General features: G+C 37.5%; 4 protein-coding genes across 7 annotated transcripts; 1 reads left to right on the top strand and 3 right to left on the bottom strand.

The window, feature by feature from the left end:
• Positions 1 to 491: 491 nt before the first annotated feature.
• On the bottom strand, positions 492 to 4014 carry LOC143425304 (leucine-rich repeat-containing protein 40). Of its 4 annotated transcripts, XM_076898000.1 has the most exons (10): positions 3717 to 4014; positions 2864 to 3057; positions 2577 to 2780; positions 2371 to 2494; positions 2135 to 2304; positions 1785 to 1927; positions 1512 to 1712; positions 1103 to 1435; positions 807 to 992; positions 492 to 729 (listed from the first exon to the last, which is right to left on the bottom strand). In XM_076898000.1, exons 1-10 carry the CDS (start codon positions 3862 to 3864, stop codon positions 624 to 626), a joined length of 1809 nt encoding a protein of 602 aa, XP_076754115.1. In that variant the 5' UTR covers positions 3865 to 4014; the 3' UTR covers positions 492 to 623. The 4 variants fall into 4 exon arrangements, with proteins under 4 accessions (XP_076754115.1, XP_076754119.1, XP_076754116.1 ...); XM_076898004.1 differs by lacking the exon at positions 1103 to 1435; XM_076898001.1 differs by lacking the exon at positions 2135 to 2304 and having other exon boundaries at positions 2444 to 2494.
• Positions 4015 to 4190: 176 nt separating this feature from the next.
• Prtp (thioredoxin domain-containing protein pretaporter) lies at positions 4191 to 6350 on the top strand. Its single transcript, XM_076897816.1, has 5 exons — positions 4191 to 4692; positions 4809 to 4952; positions 5061 to 5169; positions 5265 to 5555; positions 5640 to 6350. The coding sequence occupies exons 1-5, from the start codon at positions 4517 to 4519 to the stop codon at positions 6099 to 6101; spliced, it is 1182 nt and encodes a 393-aa protein (XP_076753931.1). The 5' UTR covers positions 4191 to 4516; the 3' UTR covers positions 6102 to 6350.
• Positions 6351 to 6369: 19 nt separating this feature from the next.
• On the bottom strand, positions 6370 to 8496 carry Tektin-a (Tektin A). The gene is made up of 7 exons (XM_076897815.1): positions 8319 to 8496; positions 7882 to 8153; positions 7504 to 7813; positions 7210 to 7424; positions 6935 to 7157; positions 6689 to 6843; positions 6370 to 6607 (listed from the first exon to the last, which is right to left on the bottom strand). Exons 1-7 carry the CDS (start codon positions 8364 to 8366, stop codon positions 6409 to 6411), a joined length of 1422 nt encoding a protein of 473 aa, XP_076753930.1. The 5' UTR covers positions 8367 to 8496; the 3' UTR covers positions 6370 to 6408.
• A 327-nt stretch (positions 8497 to 8823) lies between these two features.
• Ndufb2 (NADH dehydrogenase (ubiquinone) 1 beta subcomplex, 2, 8kDa) lies at positions 8824 to 9686 on the bottom strand. The gene is made up of 3 exons (XM_076898111.1): positions 9508 to 9686; positions 9156 to 9276; positions 8824 to 9070 (listed from the first exon to the last, which is right to left on the bottom strand). Exons 1-3 carry the CDS (start codon positions 9600 to 9602, stop codon positions 9002 to 9004), a joined length of 285 nt encoding a protein of 94 aa, XP_076754226.1. The 5' UTR covers positions 9603 to 9686; the 3' UTR covers positions 8824 to 9001.
• Positions 9687 to 18199: the final 8513 nt, after the last annotated feature.

Below are 18199 nucleotides of genomic sequence, written 5' to 3'. Positions count from 1 at the left end.
TTTACAAAGTATCCTTACAGGCTCCTTATTTACAACTCTTTCTGTACTTATTAGTGGCTAATTTTATTTGCTTCTATCAATATTCATATTTAAATAACTACTGACTGAGATGGTGGTGCGATCTCTGTGAAAAGTGCTCAAACCGGTCGGGCATTAGTTTCACTAATTGCCCCAGAGATTGCGCTAGTAGTTCTTGAGTAGTTCACTTCGCTGTCGATAATTATGTGCGACCAGTTTGAGCACTTTTTGGAGAGATGGCGATACTAGTCCAAAGTAGTGTACTTTAGCGTCGGTAACGATGTGGGACCAGTTTGAGCACTTTTTGGAGAGATGGTGCCACGGAACGATCGGCACGATGGTCCTACCGTGGTGGTAAGTAACGTATATACGATCAGTGATAAATATATAACTTTATGTGCATATATTGCATTTAATAACACACGGTTTTTAATTTATATTAAATTATTTATTTACGAACGTACTCTCTCTCTCCCCCTTTCTCTGTGGTTGTATTACAATAACATCACATAATTGGCATATATATTTCAGTTGACACATATACTTAGTTGTTTTCTGATGCTTTAAACAGTTCTTTAAATATATATTTCAACAATTTGTTACTTTCAATGAGGTATTCTGTTTCTAAGATATGCAAGAATTTCTTCTGTAGATTTAGCCAAAATTGCTTGTCTCGGTTGCTTAAAACAATTTCCAGACAACAATAGATTCCTGCAAGAATTTAACGTTGTAACATATGTCGAGCAAATATGCATAATAACTAAGTTGTTTGCAACTACTTTACCCACCTTAGGTTCTTTAAATTGCCAAGTTCCGGTGGCACGTGTCCGATATTATTATTAGCAAGATTTAATACTGCGAGTTTCTGTAGTTTTTGCAAAGATGTTGCATCGATGTTACAGATCAGATTGTTATTCGCTATTAATATCTCGAGGGAAGCAACATCATAAACAGATTCTGGAAGCTCTTCGAACCTACATAATATACAGATGCATATTATAGAAATAAAAATCATCACAGTACAATTTAAATAGACATACTCGATACTCTACTAATAATCTTTTATACAGTGTGCAAATAATACCTGTTGAATGAAATGTCAAGTTCTTTCAAATACTTAAGCAAGCCAAAGCTGGAAGGAAGTGCTTGTAAGAGATTTTTGCTCAAATCCAAAGCTTGCAAATACTTGTATTTCTCACCAATCCATTCTGGTATACACGTTAATTGATTAGATGTCAATTTCAAATTGGCCACATTTGCAATTATACATAATTCGTCAGGCAAGGTGGATAGTTTGTTTCTACTTAAATCCACTGTACCAACATCAGCTTTACGTGCATTTTCTAAAACTTCTCTTGGTAATTCGATAAGATTTTGCCCAGCCAAACTGAGCAATTTTGTACTCTGCATTGCGTATCTGCGATAGTGTTGATTAGTTGCAAGTAATTACTAGGAATTAGTAAATTTTAATTTAATAGAATGTTAGCGCATACCTGTCTGGATAAGTGTTTGCACTAACATCCAATACCACGTGTTCTTTCGCATCTAAATTTGTACTCTTCATACCCTGTCGTATATGATTTAAAATTCGAGGTGTTCCGCATCGTATTATGTCGGCTCGAACATTTTTTACGTCATTTCCATCGATTACAAATTGTTTTAGATTAGGCAGTATCCCAATGCAACTTGGTATTCTATAAAACAAAAAATACTATTTCGAAACTGTTTCTTTTAAATGAAATGGTAATAAATGCAATGCAACATACAGAGTTATTTTGTTGTGTGATAAATCAAAAATTTCTAGATACACCAGTTTTATTATTTCTTCTGGTATTGATTCAATTTGATTATTTCCTAATGTCAATGTTTTTAATTGTCCTACACCTTCTAAACAAGACATATCAATTTCCTATAAATTATGCAAAATAAAAATTAAAAATCTATTATGATTTTTGTATTACATTTTTATGTAAAAATAAAAAAAAAATGCATAATCTTTAGATGTATATAGATGTACAATAAAAAATTTCTCCACATGAATTATTTCTTTCCATAAACAATTACTATATGTATTATGCTAAAATCAGCACATGTACAACGTACAAATGATACGTACAGTAATATTATTATCAGCCAAGTGTAACACTTTCAATAGCCTACAGCCAGACATATCAGGAAATGACACTAGTTTGTTTATTTGCAGCATCACTTTTTCTATCTTCCTTAATTCGCCCAAAGGTGGCAATATTTCCAACTGGTTATAACTTGCGTCTAATTTTTGCAATGCTATTTTGAAAAAATACATGTAATTTTTATTAAATTTTTATGTTGAATATGTACTGTACATCGTACCTCTCATATTAGTTAAGTCGGGCGGCAATTCTTTTAGCATGTTGTGGCTTAAATCCAAAGTAATCAAACGTACCAAATAGCCCATCCCAATTGGTAATTCAATTAAGTTGTTGTACGATAAGTCCTGAATATATACAACATTTCAGAGGATTAAATGTATGCGAAAATATCTTAAAAAATATATAAGTAATTTAGTAATGTTTTACCAAATGAGTTAACATTATAAAATCACCGATTGCTGGATCAAGTTCATTTATATTATTACTTTTCAAATTTAATTCTTGTAATTCACCCAGCCTATAGAATTCATAAGGCAACTTTTCTATCTTATTATTTGATAAGTTTAGTATTTTCAGCCGTTTTAAATTTCCTATCTCACCAGGCAATATATGTAATATATTACTTTGCAACTGGAAAGTAGAGAATTCCATTATGTATTTTTTTAGACTATATACTATTGTTCAGTACAAACAAATATATATAGTATGCTTACATATAATGCATTTAACTCTGTCAAACATTCTATCCTTGGATCAATTGTCGTTAAATTATTACAACTCAAGTCCAATGTCTTAAGCGATTCTTGTTCCCACCACCTCTCATTCTCATGTGTATAATCAAGTTCGAAATGTAAATTCCTTATCTCATCCTCGGTTAATTCATTTATACACCATACTCTATTAGGTACTATAATAGATTTTATTAGTCACGCCGTACGGTAACTAGTAGATAATTATAAACTTATCGTTAGATAAGAAAAACAATGATAGCGGATGACTTACCATGGTGCACCTACGATCTTGTATGATACCACAAATATTGCTTGCTCTATTGCATTATTCATAGTCTAACGCATGCAAAGCTATCTATGAATTAAAGTAATAAAAAAAAAAATAATTTCACGATTATAACTCTGAATTGGAAATGTAGTATGTATCATATTTATGCAGTAATTAAATATATTTAATGACCGGTACACGCTTTACTTTATAAACAAACGAAAAACATAATAAAGAATCTTCATTTTTCAACAATCAATGAGATCGATAAATGAAATACAACTGAAAAGCTTTAAGCTGATATATATGTATACAAATTTATTGATCGTTGATGTGACGCAGTTATTATGGAACAATATTGTACCTATGTAAAAATTTCATTATATATATATTATGTACTTTGAAGAATGACATGCGTAAACGAGGAAAATAATGTATGAAAACTATAATTTAATACATATGAGAACAGAAACATGCACATTAGCCCATTTGCGAACGTAGCATCGGTGTGTCAAGCATCTGAACGATGTCTAAAACATTTATTTCATTCTTAAATAATGCGAATACCCGTGTACAGCCCCCTCGAGGAAAGGTTTAAACTGCCGGTTTTTCTCGCAGATAAAATAACAATCTCAGACAGCTCAGCGTTATCGTCATGTTTCGTCCGTTGTTTGAATACAGCTAAGTGATTAACTCTTTTCTTAACGCCGCTCATGTTGTTCCTACTGTATACATTGTTTACAGATTGATATCCACGATACGGGATCACTTAATGATGAATCTTCCCCCACTTTAGATGCGATGACTCGCACTAACGATTTCTACCGCGATGGAATCGCCAATGTAAACTTTAGGTTTCCAAAGTGTACACATCGGAGGTGTACGCGCATATATTGAACGAGAAATAAAGAAATATTGATAAATCGTGTACCGAATGAAACGACTACCCTCGATAAATCACATATTCGAGGAAATGAAAAAGTTACAGCACAGAGATGTTTATAGGAATTTTATAGTGAAGTGTTGCCGCTAGTGTATAGATATCATATGGGGGCGGAATCGGCGGTTTCGATCCATTTGCGTGGGACCGAGGAAGGGAGTGCGTGGTGAAAGAATTTGTCGAATTTTAGTAATAGAATAAAATCAGACGTTTGCTACTTCAATTTAACCGAAGTAAAATACAGGAATACTGAGCATATAGTGTGGAAGATTTTTAAATTCCAACTCCGGGGAGAATTTGTAACTGAACCTCAAGAAGCATATACGATATACAGAAATTTTTTTAAATCATCCCCGTTCCCACATCCGAAAGGGATATTTGTATTTCAATAATCGATGCAGTAATAAAACGTTAATTATTAATTAATATGACTGCAAACTCGTTGAACTGCATCATGTTAAAGAAACACATCTTTTTGTTTGTATTTCTGCTGAGTCAAGTAAATAGCGAACAAGATCATGAGCATACAACACAGTATACAAAAGACAATTTTTCAACAGAAATTCAGAAGAACAATCATTTTATTATGTTTTACGCTCCCTGGTATGTATGCATATTATTAAATAATAGAGAACATTTTGAATAATCATTAATTCTGTTAGAATGATGTTAGTATCAATGCAGAAAATGTTACAACTAAGAATAATTTACTTTTGTAGGTGCGGTCATTGTCAAAGATTAGAACCTACTTGGGAGCAATTAGCTGAAATGTCGAACCAAGAAGATAACATAAAAATTGCCAAAGTAGATTGTACCACAGACAATAGTTTATGTACAGAACACGATGTTACTGGTTATCCTACGTACGAATAATATACATATTTACTTAGCAATACTTTCTGACAATAAATAATACATGAATATATATGTATTTAGAAGAGAAATTAATTCTATGATTCTTCGTGTTACAGTCTCAAATTTTTTAAAGCTGGTGAGGTTAAAGGTACCAAGTTTAGAGGTTCAAGGGACTTGCCATCTTTAACTTCTTTCCTTAGTGATCAGCTAGGTACCATCTTTGGGGTAATTATCAAAAGATTATAACTGGATTGTGAAAAATTGGAAGTTAAACAAAAAGATATAATATAAAGTTAATCTCTTTCCCCTTTTTTAATTAGAGCAAAGATACAGTACCACCACCTCCAGAGCCTGTAAATGGTTTAGTAGAATTAACGGAAGACACTTTTGATAAGCACGTATCCAGTGGTTATCATTTTGTAAAATTTTATGCACCTTGGTGTGGTCACTGCCAAAAATTAGGTCCTACCTGGGAAGAATTAGCCAATAGTTTAAGCAACAGTAATTATGTTAGCATCTCGAAAGTAGATTGTACTCAATATCGTAGTATTTGTGGACAATTTGAGATAAAAGGTTATCCAACATTGCTTTGGATTGAGGATGGAAAGAAGGTAGTATAGCATATCTATTATTTTTATTCATTTCTTAACTTTTACTAAGACAATATTTAATTGTACTTGCAAATGATTATGTAGGTGGATAAATATACTGGACAACGTACTCACGAAGATCTAAAGGCTTATGTAACAAAGATGCTTGGCAAAGAAAATGACCAAGTCAATGTTAAGACTGATGGTTCAGATAGCGCGACTCATGCTGTGCTCAGTTTAACAGGTGAAAGTTTTAAACATGGTATTGAGAACGGTATTTCGTTTGTTAAATTTTTCGCGCCTTGGTGTGGACACTGTAAACGTTTAGCACCAATCTGGAAGGATCTCGGGCAAAAATTCATGGCAAATGAAAATGTGAAGATAGTCAAAGTAGATTGTACCCTTGATGTAAGTAAAGAATTGTGTAATGAACAAGAAGTAGACGGTTTCCCAACTTTATATTTATATCGCGATGGACTTAAAGTTTCTGAATATAATGGTGCCCGTAATTTGGATGATCTTTACGAATTTGTAATGAATTATGTACAGCCGCACGATGAACTATGATCATATACATTTGTCTCGTAAGTATAATCTAATTTTGAAGCAATAGCTGTAATTTAAGCTGATTTTAGATGTAAATGTGTTATAATTCATCTGTACCTATACGAATGAAACATCACACAACAAACCCCAATGTATCCAGGCTATGTATATTTTTCATTTTTGTATAAAATGTCAAAACAAAAATATTATTATATAAAACTTATATTTTTTCGTGAATAAATCGTGTACTTCCAAAAAATGTATAAAGACTATCTATATTTGAAATGTTTATATCAAGCGATACTCTCTTTTAAACGTTTCCTAACATTTAAATAGTGGTAGGATAAAATGAGCGTAAAAGTTGTCCTCGTTCTTTATCTATATACAGCGTTTTACGTTTTACGATTATTTCGTGTTCCAGATCACTACGGGCCTTTACCAAACCAGCCTGCGTGTCTTCCGCTCGTTTTAATTCCGCCAACACGGCCGATGTACGTTCATTCAGTAATTTCACTTCTTCTACAAGTCTAAATATTTGTTTAATTATATTATATATTTCTCTATCAATGTTCATTTTATCTCGCGTTAAACGTAGCACGTATACTTACGCAAACTGAGGAGTATCGCGGCAATTATCCACATTGCGCCGTTGTAATCTGTTTGCGAGTCGCGTTTGCGCTACTTTCATTGCGTAGTCTAGTCCTCTTGTCGAATGACGAAGCTGTTCTATTGACATTTCAGTATTCGCAAGTTCTTGCAAACACTAAAAGAATGTTAACAACGTAGTACATCGATTATTACGTTCCGATCAATTATTCTATTCCAATATCTTTAATTGAGGAATAGAAATTTACATGGAGCAGTTCCTTCTCTAATTGTAGACGAACATCCTCCGTAAGCTTAATCTTTTGACCCAAGACGAGATCTACCCGGGTCGCTTGATCTCGAAGATCCTTAATGGAATTTTTGTATATAGAATCCAAAGTTGATCTTAAATTTTCGGATCTTTGCTTAGCTGCTTCCGCATCGGTCAAACTTTCTCGAGTGTAGTGTTCGTAACTCGAAGGCGTTGATTGTCTAGTAAAAGAAACGAATACAAATGATCTATCAAATTAAGTTTAACACATACTCTCCTGGAAATCTCGTAACTCCAGGTTTCCATAATATAAGAGAAGAATCGTTCTTCAGTTCTATACATTGGGAATCGATAGTGTAGGCGTCAGTTTTATCAGTCCAATCCATCTCCATCCTTGCTTTTGCTGCTTTTAATTCGGTTAGTTGCATTTCAATTTGCTTTCGAGTTTCGTTAAGTAAAGCACGTATTTCCGAGCAAAGAGCTACTTCCTGCAATGATTTCATGCGGATGTTAAAGAATTCTTACTATATTATGTAGCATTCGATGTTAGTATAAGACGATGTGAACCTTGGTAAGTTCCTCTTCAACTTCATCTCTTGTAAGGTCAGACTCTAATCGTCTTGATCGCAATTGTAAGAATTCGCCAGCGATAGATTCTGGAATCGTGAGAACTGACAAAGAATGTTTTACGCGTCGATGCTCGGCTTCCAATAATTCTATTTCCTTAGTGATATCGCTTATTACGTGTTCTAATTCGGTTTTCCAACGATACACTTCGTTTGCCCGGTTTCGTAAATGCTCCGTCGATTCCCATTGCGTCTTGTCCGCTTCCTTGTACGACCGGTCAACGCATCGTTTTGCATTACTTACAGCAAGCCTGAAATATCATTTTTTCGGATGATTTTTCGAATAAACGATTGCGCGATTGTACATTTATCTACGCACTGAGCTTCTCGAATTTTTTCATTCGATTGTTTAAAAAATTTCTCATTATGGGCTCTCCATTGGGGTGCCCCAGAATTAGTTACAGTATATCGATCAACAACTGGCCTGACCCCCGTTAAACCATCCTGAGGAGTAAATGTTACGCGACCAGTTGCCCATGGACCGATCGGGTCCATTTGTTTCTCCGGTTGTGCTGGAAGTTCATCTCCGGGTTGAGGAAAATAAGCAGGTGGTTTACCGCTCGTTTCTATAGCATCCACCCTTGGACATGGCTAGGTGAAATTGTTGTATAGAAAAAATTTAAAAACTTCTGTTGATCTACAATTATAAATGTGTTCGTTCTTTACTTTACAGTGGGTACGCTTTCTTTTGCGATCGAAATTATACGCGCACGCGATGTCAGCTATCAAAAGTCATTAGATTAAGGTAATGTTTACCGTATCGTACGTTTCATCTGCTCCTCCACGCTCTTGTTCTGAGTCCATAACGAATGTTTCTTACGATAAATAACTAATAATCTTATATATCAAGATTTTCTTTAGAATAACTGCAACATTTTTACGTATTCTGAAATTGCACCGAAACGACTGCCAATTTTATAATACAGCTGTTATCCTTTTATCGATTTAATAACTCACGGTAACTATGTAACGCGAATTTTGAAGTAAACAGGCTAGCATATAGCACTATTAATGGATATTCTTAATAATTATTGAAAAAAAGGGAGTTAATACATCGAATTTTAATATTTTAGAGATGCAAATGCGTTACACGAATATCTCAAGATTGAAGCAGTTGCTATCAAAATGTTTCATTTATGGATTCCTATATATTTATGTACATATTTATGTACATGTATATATTTGTACACCAATAGATTGTTAAATTAATAAGATAATATAAAGAATGAAAGATTAAATTTTCTAATGATATGATTCTATTTATATTTTTATTAGGATAATATGTTTAACAAACTATCATACAACTTATACATTGGATAATCTATGTACTAAATCATGTAATTGTTGTACAATCACGGATTTATATTTCAATTAAATACATCATAAAATCTCTAATACATGTATAGATTTAAAGACTTGTATGTTAAGCAAAATTTATATTATTCGTCTGGTGGAATTCCCAAATATTCATCAGACCATTCTATTGGACGTGGATAAGGGAAGTGACCCTATACAAGTAAAATAGAAAAATCAGAAAAATGTAAAATACAAATGCATTGCATTTTTTTAAAGAAACCCGACTGTACTACTTACTGTAATGTGATCGGACTCGTGCCAAAAATTCCAGAGAACCCACCAATACATTATTCCTCCTGTTATTTCGCCCATAATTACATCTCTTCGAGGAGGTCGTGGTGGTGTTCGGTAGAGCACTCTAAAAACAAATTTTATATTTCGGTCCTTTTAATTTTTTTAAAGAAAATTATTGATAGTTAGCGAATAAGTTGGAAATCTCATATTATAGAATTAAATTCGTACGTTGCTCTAATGTTACTTGAATCGATATTGAAACTTTTATCAACATCAATTCAACAACCTTAATAAGTAGCTTATTTAACACTCTTTGAACAGTAGAAAAAGGTTATGTAATACGATATAGACTTACTTTGAAGAGGATTGTTTTGAACTTAATGTCACCTGTATTTTCCTACTGAAATGATATGCGTCCCTTATAAGGGGTACACTGCGTGAAAGTAACATTTGTAATTAATATATTTTTATTCATCCAACTTCGTTTACACTTGAAACCCTATAGCTCTCTGCCAACAACCCTACAATGTCCGAAGATCGTTAGCAGCTCACAATTATACTACTAGCGCCATCTCTTGGAGGTTCATTGAAACTGATCGGACATTAGTTTCGGTACTTTCATCAGAGATGGCGCTAGTAGTCTTTGAGTAGTTTACTTCGCTGTCGATAACGATGTGCGACCAGTTTGAGCACTTTTCACAGAGATGGCGCCACGGGCTCCAGAGTAGAGTCGGTATCATCTGTCTCACTCTTTCTTATAACTTTTTATATATCTTTCTCTCTCTTACCTCTAAAGCGGGAAATATACAAGATATTACAATAAAACTACTGAAATATACAAGAAAATTACTAAAATATACAATAAATTAGAATAAAACTATTGAAATGTACATTTCGACAACACAACTTTGTCACAGGAAGAGCATTGTGATGTCATTTGCGCCTAGAGCTCTTACTGTGACAAAGTTATGTTGTCGGGGAATGTGATAAATACGCAAAAACATCCCCTAAACGATTTTATTTTATCGAGGGCTAACTTAAACTTGCGGACGCGATTATTTTTATTTCATATAATTATTTTACACTAAAATGGTAAACTACATCTCGCAAAATGTTGAGCTTCAACCGTCGAATTGTCGGAACTCTTTCTCGTAAAAATCACTTTTATGCCATACCAGACGCGACAGGTTTTCGAAAATTTCACCATAAAGCAATAACTCTTTTCTCGTTGTTCTTTATTACGCTGCGGAAATTAGAAGAATGTTTGGTGATCGAAATAAAGGTATCCTGTGCGGACAATCGTTAATAGAACGTTCAAGAACGTTATTACTTTTAAGAACGAGTGACTTCGTCCAACGGAACGCTAAATTTTTTACGCCCCCGCGTAACGAACCTTCGCCCCGCGGGCTTTCGTGACCATTTTTTCTTTTACGAGATTAATTTAAGATAACTTAACATTTGATGAAAGTCGTTCAAGTATATCAGCTGCGGGATACTCGCCATTACACGTAGAACTTACTGACTTGAAAAAGCGAGGGGTTAGCCTTATAGTTGGAGCGCGCAAGCAGCCTGGCTGTTATTGGTCCATCGTAGGGTTTACGATTTGCAATGAGCCAGCTGGTCTCCGGTAGCAACCCCGAGGAGCAGCGCGTCATTGGCCCTTACATCGTAATCTCTCCCCAACGTGTGCCCTAATAAGACCGTCTATACTACCGGCCGACCAATATCCTTCTCCTGCAAAAACCGAACTCCCAAGTAAATGCGTGGATTCCTTACACTGATCGCGCGTAAAATATATATATATATTTTTTTTTTTTAAACAAAATGTAGCAGGTATACTTAACGAACTGTGGAAGTTCGATTGCAACAGTAAAGATATTATTTTAATTGAAAAAAGCAGAAATCGAGTAGACATCGAATGAGAAAATAAATGACAAGAGATAGCGATTCGTCGATAAATACGTAAACAAGGTGTGCAACTAAATGTAGATGTATCGTGCGAAAGAAACGACGTAAAAGGGGAATCTATTTATTATCTGTTAAACGAGCCTCGATACGAAACGTGTTATCGAGGACGAATTCGAGTCGCTGCCAGTTGATGCGCGCGTTACGTGATACAGCATCCTGATTGTCGATTTATAATTTTAGTATCGCAATGATAGACCGGTGTTTACAGGCCTCCGCGAGAGTCCGGAATTTATTGGCGACTGGTCGAAGAGGCTCGCGGCACGTTTTACGGTACCACTTGGGGCATTTTTATCTAGTCACCCCGGCAGCTTTTACCATTTGAAAAACTCACCGTTCGCCGGTTCGCCTTTATCGTCCAATAAACCTGGTTCTATTGCAAATTTTTAGCCACGCTCCACAGTCGTTTTTCCGCCTTTACGTCAAAAGAGAAGGTGAGTAACGTTCCTCACGGCGACCTTTTCGAGGGACGGCCCACGTGTTTGGCTAACGAGGAAGATATGCATGGATTTCTATCGTGTCCATACCTAAAATTAATTATATACGCATATATGGATATCGTCTCGTTTGCTTCGCTTCAGGATTAACACCTCGCGGTTCTAATTTGGATTTCATTCGACTCTTGTACCGTCTCTTGAACGATACACACGGAATTATGACCGTAAAGAGTTCCTCTAACGGTAGCACTAATTAAACAAGTCTTGCTATAAAGGTACGTCCTTCCTCTCTTAGGGTACAGACTTTTCAAGAAGATGTTGTGAATTGTTATGCAGTATTTTTGAATCTCCAACTATGAGCTAGAAAAATCTCGGATGTTCTTTATCAGAATTTTGCTTTTGCACTATGTGGAAGTGACAGGATATTTTTAGCTTGCAGTTTCAACGATTCATCATATTGGGCAGATTGCATATAAATATAGATTAGATAGTTGATATGCACGGGGTTTGGTTGTTGATGGGTGACGTAGGACCGAAAAGCATTCCGACGTTTGATCGTTTGGCCATGTTACTCGTAGCACACCCTTCGTCCTCTTCACCTTGTCTCATCCTCGCTTCGTACCGCCCCTTTTATTCCCAGTGCGAGCATTTCGCGAGGTTTATATTCGAAGCCGGAGGGTGTTACTATGGTAACACGAGCAGCCATGTTGGTCCAGGGGCGTGAGAGGTCGAATGCCCAGTGAAAAATTCGATAATCCTGGCCAGCTACGAAATGGCGAAGCGCGATGCGAGGTACTATGTACGAACGAACTTTTCTATTAAATGAAACAGTGTAATTTAACGTACAGAGTTAAGAAAACATCGTCAATTTATGTGTAATCGCGAGCATAGAAATGGAGGAAGTTTTGCTTCGATAAAACCAAAGTTTCTTCTTATACATCTAAGTACGCACACCTCTGTACAGTTTAATGTGATTACTTTAATTAGTAGTTTATGAATTTCATGGAGAATTAGAAATTATTGATGGACCAGGTAAGCACCAATCGTAATATACAATAGCGAAGAGAGAAGATTTCGTTCATCTTTTGGTTAGTGAAGTTATATGACGAATGTCCACGAATTAAATAAACTGCTGTTTCCATTTCTAAAGAACACGTTAGAAGTACACACTTTACGCTTTGAAATTACTGCAGCCACATTTCGCGTAGCCTCTCTGAGACGTCGCTCGAAAGTTCTTCCTCGGTCACTAATAAGTCGCCACACCTTCAGTTTAAGAGGAAAGCGATTACGATAGAAGTTGCACTGTTCACGCGCGACGATGGATATTTAAAAAACGCGACGGGAACCGTTCGCGTTTGATAGTTGGAGCGGGACTGGTAAATATTGCGCAACGCGCGTGCAACTCGACCGCAGAATGGAAGCGCACTGGGTACCGAGGAGAATCGAAGTCTGAAAACGAAGCTGGAAAAATGGTAAAAAAGGCAATAAAACGTGGCTGAGGCGAGACCGTGACTAAGAGTTTAAGGTGTAACACAGAGATGCGCGTCTTTCAACCAGACGTGGAATTCCGTTAGCGAAAGGATTTAGATGAATGGACCGTCGGAGTTATGTTTTTATTGCGCCTATATATGACGGTCACTCTGAAAAATGTCGAACACCAAAGGGAAAGATGCAGCTGGAGTGGAACATCTTAAAACCGTGTACACCCAAATATGGTTGAAAAAATTCTGCTCGTAATACGGAAGAAAATTCAGTACATTTACAGTCTTGTTAGTCTTAAAAAGAATTAGATAACTAAGATATAGTTACTTCTATCTTCTTTTGAATTCATCTTTTCATTGTCAGGACGAGGTATCTATATCTTATTAAACTATCATTACTTTGAATCAGTTTAAAAGGCTGTTTAAAAGGCATTTTATCATTAATGGAATTTTTCTTTCAGCTTGGGCGAAATGGAGGAAAAAAGCAAGGAGAGAGCGTTCGCATGAGGCCACTAGGGACTCGGAGTTTATAACGTCTTTTTTTACACGCTAATATCCTCTGTTCCCTTGGCAACGATCGCAGAACCTGCTTCTTCTCTGGCAGTAACGTCCGCAAATATGTCTCCCCTAAAACACAAGGGTGGTGACCGTTGCCTTCTCGCGCTACCGCTGAGGTGGCAGCTGCTGAATCGTCAGTTGGTTCAACCAATCTATCCGGAGAACCGATAAAAAGTAACGTCTCATTGTTCTTTCGGCAGACCAATCGTAAAGTTCGCCTATTGGCTCGGATCAAAGGTTCTCGGGACATAATTTCTTTCGCGATAACGAAACCAGATATCTCTGGCTATTAAATTACATTTAATAGCGTTACGTCTTCGAAAGATTTATAATTCGTTGTACCGTCACGAACTCCTCGTTAAACGTCGAACGGTTTCAATTAACAGTGGGTACGAGTATGGTAGGCGTCGAAGGTTTAAAAAATAATATCGGGGATGCAATAATAGTCGTATTCCCACGGCGTCCACGTAAAAGCATACGCGACGTGTTGCTGTAAATTTAAAGCGCGTGGAAGAACTCTTACAATTGTCCTTTTTTTTGTACTTTTACGGCTCGCGACTGTGTGGCAATCAAGTTTAGAGCTGTTGCTGAAGCAATTACTTCCACTCGTCTAGGAGCATGGTTATCTAACCAGTTATCAATCATCGCTTCATAAATCTAACGGGTTTTTATGTATTTCAACAAATCCGCAAGAAGATCGTAAACATAACACCTACGGGGATTAGCTTTCGTCGTGGTCGCGGTGTCTTTTGCTTTCGTCCATCGAGAAGTCTCTATCGCCATTTTCTTAATTCTGCTCATACTTTTGACGAGGAAAACTGTCCATTTTATTGAATTTTGACGATTTAACGTTACCAATTTTATATTAGAATTTAGGTAAAATGTCACAGATGTCTTATCGTTTTAATTTCTGAAGGTAAAGAATCAAAGGGCTTTTGTACAAAAGCACGTAACAGTGGGTTTGATATTTTCGGTTCGTAAAATTTTATGGTTGCTAATAACTCGTAACCATTAGAAGATCCTTATAGCTTTTCTTTTGAATGAGCTTATACAAAGTGCTTTAAAAACTTCGGACTTAACGTAATGGTACGTCATTACGTGAAAACCTAGTTTGTAATTACAGTAAGTACTGATATTTATCCACTCTTTATCATATTTAAGAGACACCTATTCTCTTTTCTATGTATTTTCGAAATCGAACACACGACAGCCATATCAATCGCATTTCGCGGAAGAAAATGACGCGAATAAAAAATTGTCAACTTCGAATTTGGGACTGTATTTACCGACGAACAGTCGATACAAGAGATCGCTCATTTATTTCATCTTTTAATGGACAGCAATTACAAAATCTTTTTTATTGGTACAAAGAAAGAGAAAGAGCGTGTGCATGCAATTTTTAAACAAAGTTAACAAAAGCAAGAATCCAATATAGCAGAAGTGGATATCTACAGGGTGTTAGCAATCTGTATTGTCGGCTGATCATTTGATTACCGTAGAGTAGTTTCCGTAAACTGTTGTAAGAGGTCGCGAATGCACATAGCACCTCTTCCCTACGTTACCAACGTTCAGAGAAGCCAATACTAATTGCAGAGTCCTTCCTTTAGGTGGTTTTACAAAACAATTTAATAAATAATTATAATCTTCTTAAATAATTACATGCCAGTAGAGGAAATGGCAAAATTTCAATGGTTCTCTATACTGTTTAATATTTACAGAATATGAACGCGTACGATATTTATAAGTATGAATCAAGCAAGTCCTACATTTTTATTTTCATACGAATTACAAGAATATTATTCAGCGTATGAAATGAATCGATCGCATTCTGAATAAAAGAAACATTGTTCGTTTAAAATAGAAGTCACAAGATAACACGCAGCACAAGACGCGTAACGAATCGTCGCGTTCCAAGCGAAGGAACACTCACGATGTTTGCTTTTCCTCGTTCGACGAATTTCACGATCGACGTGTTTCCACTTCGAAAAGGCACGGCGGTGGAAAAAGAAGAAAAAAAAAAGAAGGCAGCAAGGCTACAGCAGCGAAGGTTGACCGAAAGGTACGGAGCAACGGCACCACGGAGCTTTTAAAAGCTGCACCGCGTGTTTGTTTGCGAGCCGTGTTAATTCGTCGAACAAATAACAGGCGACGGCCCTCGGGACCACGAACGATCCAAAGTCGCTGCAAATGATCAGTTCCTCGCGAGCAACACGTGTTACTGCACTGCGTTCCATCGTCCCGTCGCGTAACAACGTGGGAAGAAATCGAAGCGATATTGGTTATCGTTGCACAGGTTATCGGCAATAGTGATGTTTCGCTTCGAACGCACCAGTTGCTTAGATCTCGCGCCTCGTTTTTCCCTTTACGCGTACACGCACGATCTATGAAGCAGTTAAACGCGGAGAGATAGATTTTCCGGTTTCCTTTCTCTTCTGGTACGAATGTAAGATGAGCAACGCAGACGTTAACGGAGAAAAATTGAACGCGCTCGAGAAGAAAGCGACAAGTATTTTCAGACATTAAATATCGGGAGGCGGCTACGCGGCATGGAGTTTCCTCCGCGATGAGACTTTGGTGTACGGTTACCAGAGTTATGCGAGCCCGTAAACCCGTTGAAATGCAGCTAAAACCGCGGCGGAGAACAACGGAACAAGTCAATACGTGTGGAATTTTACGACGGCCCGTGCCCTCGGTTGGGAACGACGAAGAAAACGGCCGCGCGCCGCCGTCGCTGTAGGGGAGAACCACGTGAGCGCACGCTGCTTTTTGTAATACACGTTAAATAACCTTTACGAGGCCTCAAGTATCGTGGCAAATTGATTTCGTAACGACAATCACGGAATTAACGTACAATAAAAAGTATCATGGCGGCAATTAAGTGGGGCAGTTGCTTAACTGCGAACCGCTCGCGGCGTTTCAGTCTCGCCTGAGAGTGCCGAATGAACGATACGCGAAACGGTATCGGTAACCATTTTTAATTCCGCCGCGGCGATCCACCAGCCATGGCGTCGATCTTACTCGTCTCGTCGCTCGCCACGATCGATCCCTCGTCCGCTTGGAAAATTCGCGTCGCCTCCACGAGGAACTGTACAACCGTGCATCGTGACGGAAGTGTAACTGCTCTAAAAGCGGAATTCTGCTCGCGCGTGCGCGTGTGTATACAACTATTAAGTGCTTACATTTATGTCTCTCATAATTGGCTTCGTTAAATGAAGAGAGTGACTGAGGAATTAGCTTGCCGGTAATAACCCGGCTATTTATTAACACGTGAAAGGAGACGCAATGGGACTCGAGAGCGAACATGTTACATCGGTGTACGAGCTGGATCTCTTCTTTGTTTCGTCCCCTCTCGATTCTCTTCGTTTCTATCTCAGTCTTGTAATATTACAAGTTTTACTCGTTTCTCTAACTGGAGATATATCTCCATAAATATTACAAATTTTTATAATCTGTTATTAATCCCTCGCGATTTAATTTCTCTTGGTCCAAGGGAGTAAGAATAATGAAAAGTAACCGTGACACGTGGACATGTAACTTTAAAGTCGCGTTGCAGTAGGTTCAGAAAAATAAATACTTATCTATTGTCAAATAAAACAGGAGACGATTGTTTTATGAAGTACATTATTTATATAGTTCTCTCGCGAAGGGTTCGAAAAAGACGGAAATGTTTTCTTTGACGGCAGAATTCTCAGTTTCTCTTTTGCCTCGAATTTTCCCTCGTTTTTTCTTCGCCGAAAAGGCGACCTGTTCTCTTCGTTTCTCGGTCGCGCCTTTTATCCTATTCGAGGAAGATCTCGTTCCACCGTATCCGAAGTTTTCATCGTTTATTATTTCGTCCACGGGGGAAAGAAAAAAAAAACTGACCCCTTGGCCTACATTCCATCCCGTTTTCACTTCCTGGTGGTACAGAAGGATTTTATGGAGGGCTGAAAAAAGGGGAATCCTCGAACTTGAAGATTTCACCTCTCACTTCGTGCCTCTGCTTCTAACGCTGTTTTCAACGGTTAACGAACAAACGAGAGAAAGCAAGTGCCCCCGATCTTACTCTCTTAGCGATGTCGAGAGTCGAAAAATCGAGGTAAAAAAGACGAGGTATCGTTCACCGTCGGACAGTGAGGCCCGCGAGCGTGGAATGCGCGATTGAAAGCGACGGAGCCGCGGTCGATCCGTAGGAGGCGCAGAAGAAAAAGCGATAAAGCGGGAGAGGGGTGGTGGTTGCAGGAAGAGGTAGATTTACTATCAGACGGATTTCATTCCTCGAGGGTTTAGGCTTTCCAAGCAATCCTATTACAAGAGTCAAATGTGATTTAGGATCTTGGCCTTACGCGGCTCACCATGAAACACCATGGGCGTTTCGTATCTCCTCGGGACAGATACCAACCGCGGTGCAACGATGTTCTCCAACCGGCCGCCGCTATGGGCGTTTTCGAGGCCGTAGAAGGGATTAAATTTTCAAAGCGTTCGCCGATTACGACCCGTTCCATCCCGACGCGATCGAGACCCGCCGGCTTGGGACCAGATTTCGAGAAAATGGCGTCGCCGCGCCGCCATGGACGCGAGTGACATATGGTTTTCCACGTGGAACAAATTATTTATAGTCTTCCCC

This window comes from Xylocopa sonorina, chromosome 7, assembly GCF_050948175.1.
Source record: "Xylocopa sonorina isolate GNS202 chromosome 7, iyXylSono1_principal, whole genome shotgun sequence".
Classification (NCBI taxonomy): domain Eukaryota; kingdom Metazoa; phylum Arthropoda; class Insecta; order Hymenoptera; family Apidae; genus Xylocopa; species Xylocopa sonorina.
Note: the sequence above shows the minus strand (reverse complement) of the source record. Positions and strands in the feature narration are given on the sequence as shown.

What these genes read in the sequence shown, in the direction of transcription:
- Ndufb2 (XM_076898111.1), bottom strand. Translation starts at nt 9,602, where the DNA reads ATGTTACTTTCACGCAGTGTACCCCTTATAAGGGACGCATATCATTTC. An exon ending in TCAAAACAATCCTCTTCAAA is followed by an intron (nt 9,277 to 9,507) that starts GTAAGTCTATAT and finishes ATTTGTTTTTAG; the next exon opens with AGTGCTCTACCGAACACCAC. An exon ending in ACGAGTCCGATCACATTACA is followed by an intron (nt 9,071 to 9,155) that starts GTAAGTAGTACA and finishes TTACTTGTATAG; the next exon opens with GGTCACTTCCCTTATCCACG.
- Prtp (XM_076897816.1), top strand. Translation starts at nt 4,517, where the DNA reads ATGACTGCAAACTCGTTGAACTGCATCATGTTAAAGAAACACATCTTT. An exon ending in GATGTTACTGGTTATCCTAC is followed by an intron (nt 4,953 to 5,060) that starts GTACGAATAATA and finishes TTCGTGTTACAG; the next exon opens with TCTCAAATTTTTTAAAGCTG. An exon ending in AGCTAGGTACCATCTTTGGG is followed by an intron (nt 5,170 to 5,264) that starts GTAATTATCAAA and finishes TTTTTTAATTAG; the next exon opens with AGCAAAGATACAGTACCACC.
- Tektin-a (XM_076897815.1), bottom strand. Translation starts at nt 8,366, where the DNA reads ATGGACTCAGAACAAGAGCGTGGAGGAGCAGATGAAACGTACGATACG. An exon ending in CAGATGAAACGTACGATACG is followed by an intron (nt 8,154 to 8,318) that starts GTAAACATTACC and finishes AATTTCACCTAG; the next exon opens with CCATGTCCAAGGGTGGATGC. An exon ending in TTGAAGAGGAACTTACCAAG is followed by an intron (nt 7,425 to 7,503) that starts GTTCACATCGTC and finishes AAATCATTGCAG; the next exon opens with GAAGTAGCTCTTTGCTCGGA.
- LOC143425304 (XM_076898000.1), bottom strand. Translation starts at nt 3,864, where the DNA reads ATGAGCGGCGTTAAGAAAAGAGTTAATCACTTAGCTGTATTCAAACAA. An exon ending in TTATAATGTTAACTCATTTG is followed by an intron (nt 2,495 to 2,576) that starts GTAAAACATTAC and finishes GTATATATTCAG; the next exon opens with GACTTATCGTACAACAACTT. An exon ending in CGACTTAACTAATATGAGAG is followed by an intron (nt 2,305 to 2,370) that starts GTACGATGTACA and finishes TTTTCAAAATAG; the next exon opens with CATTGCAAAAATTAGACGCA.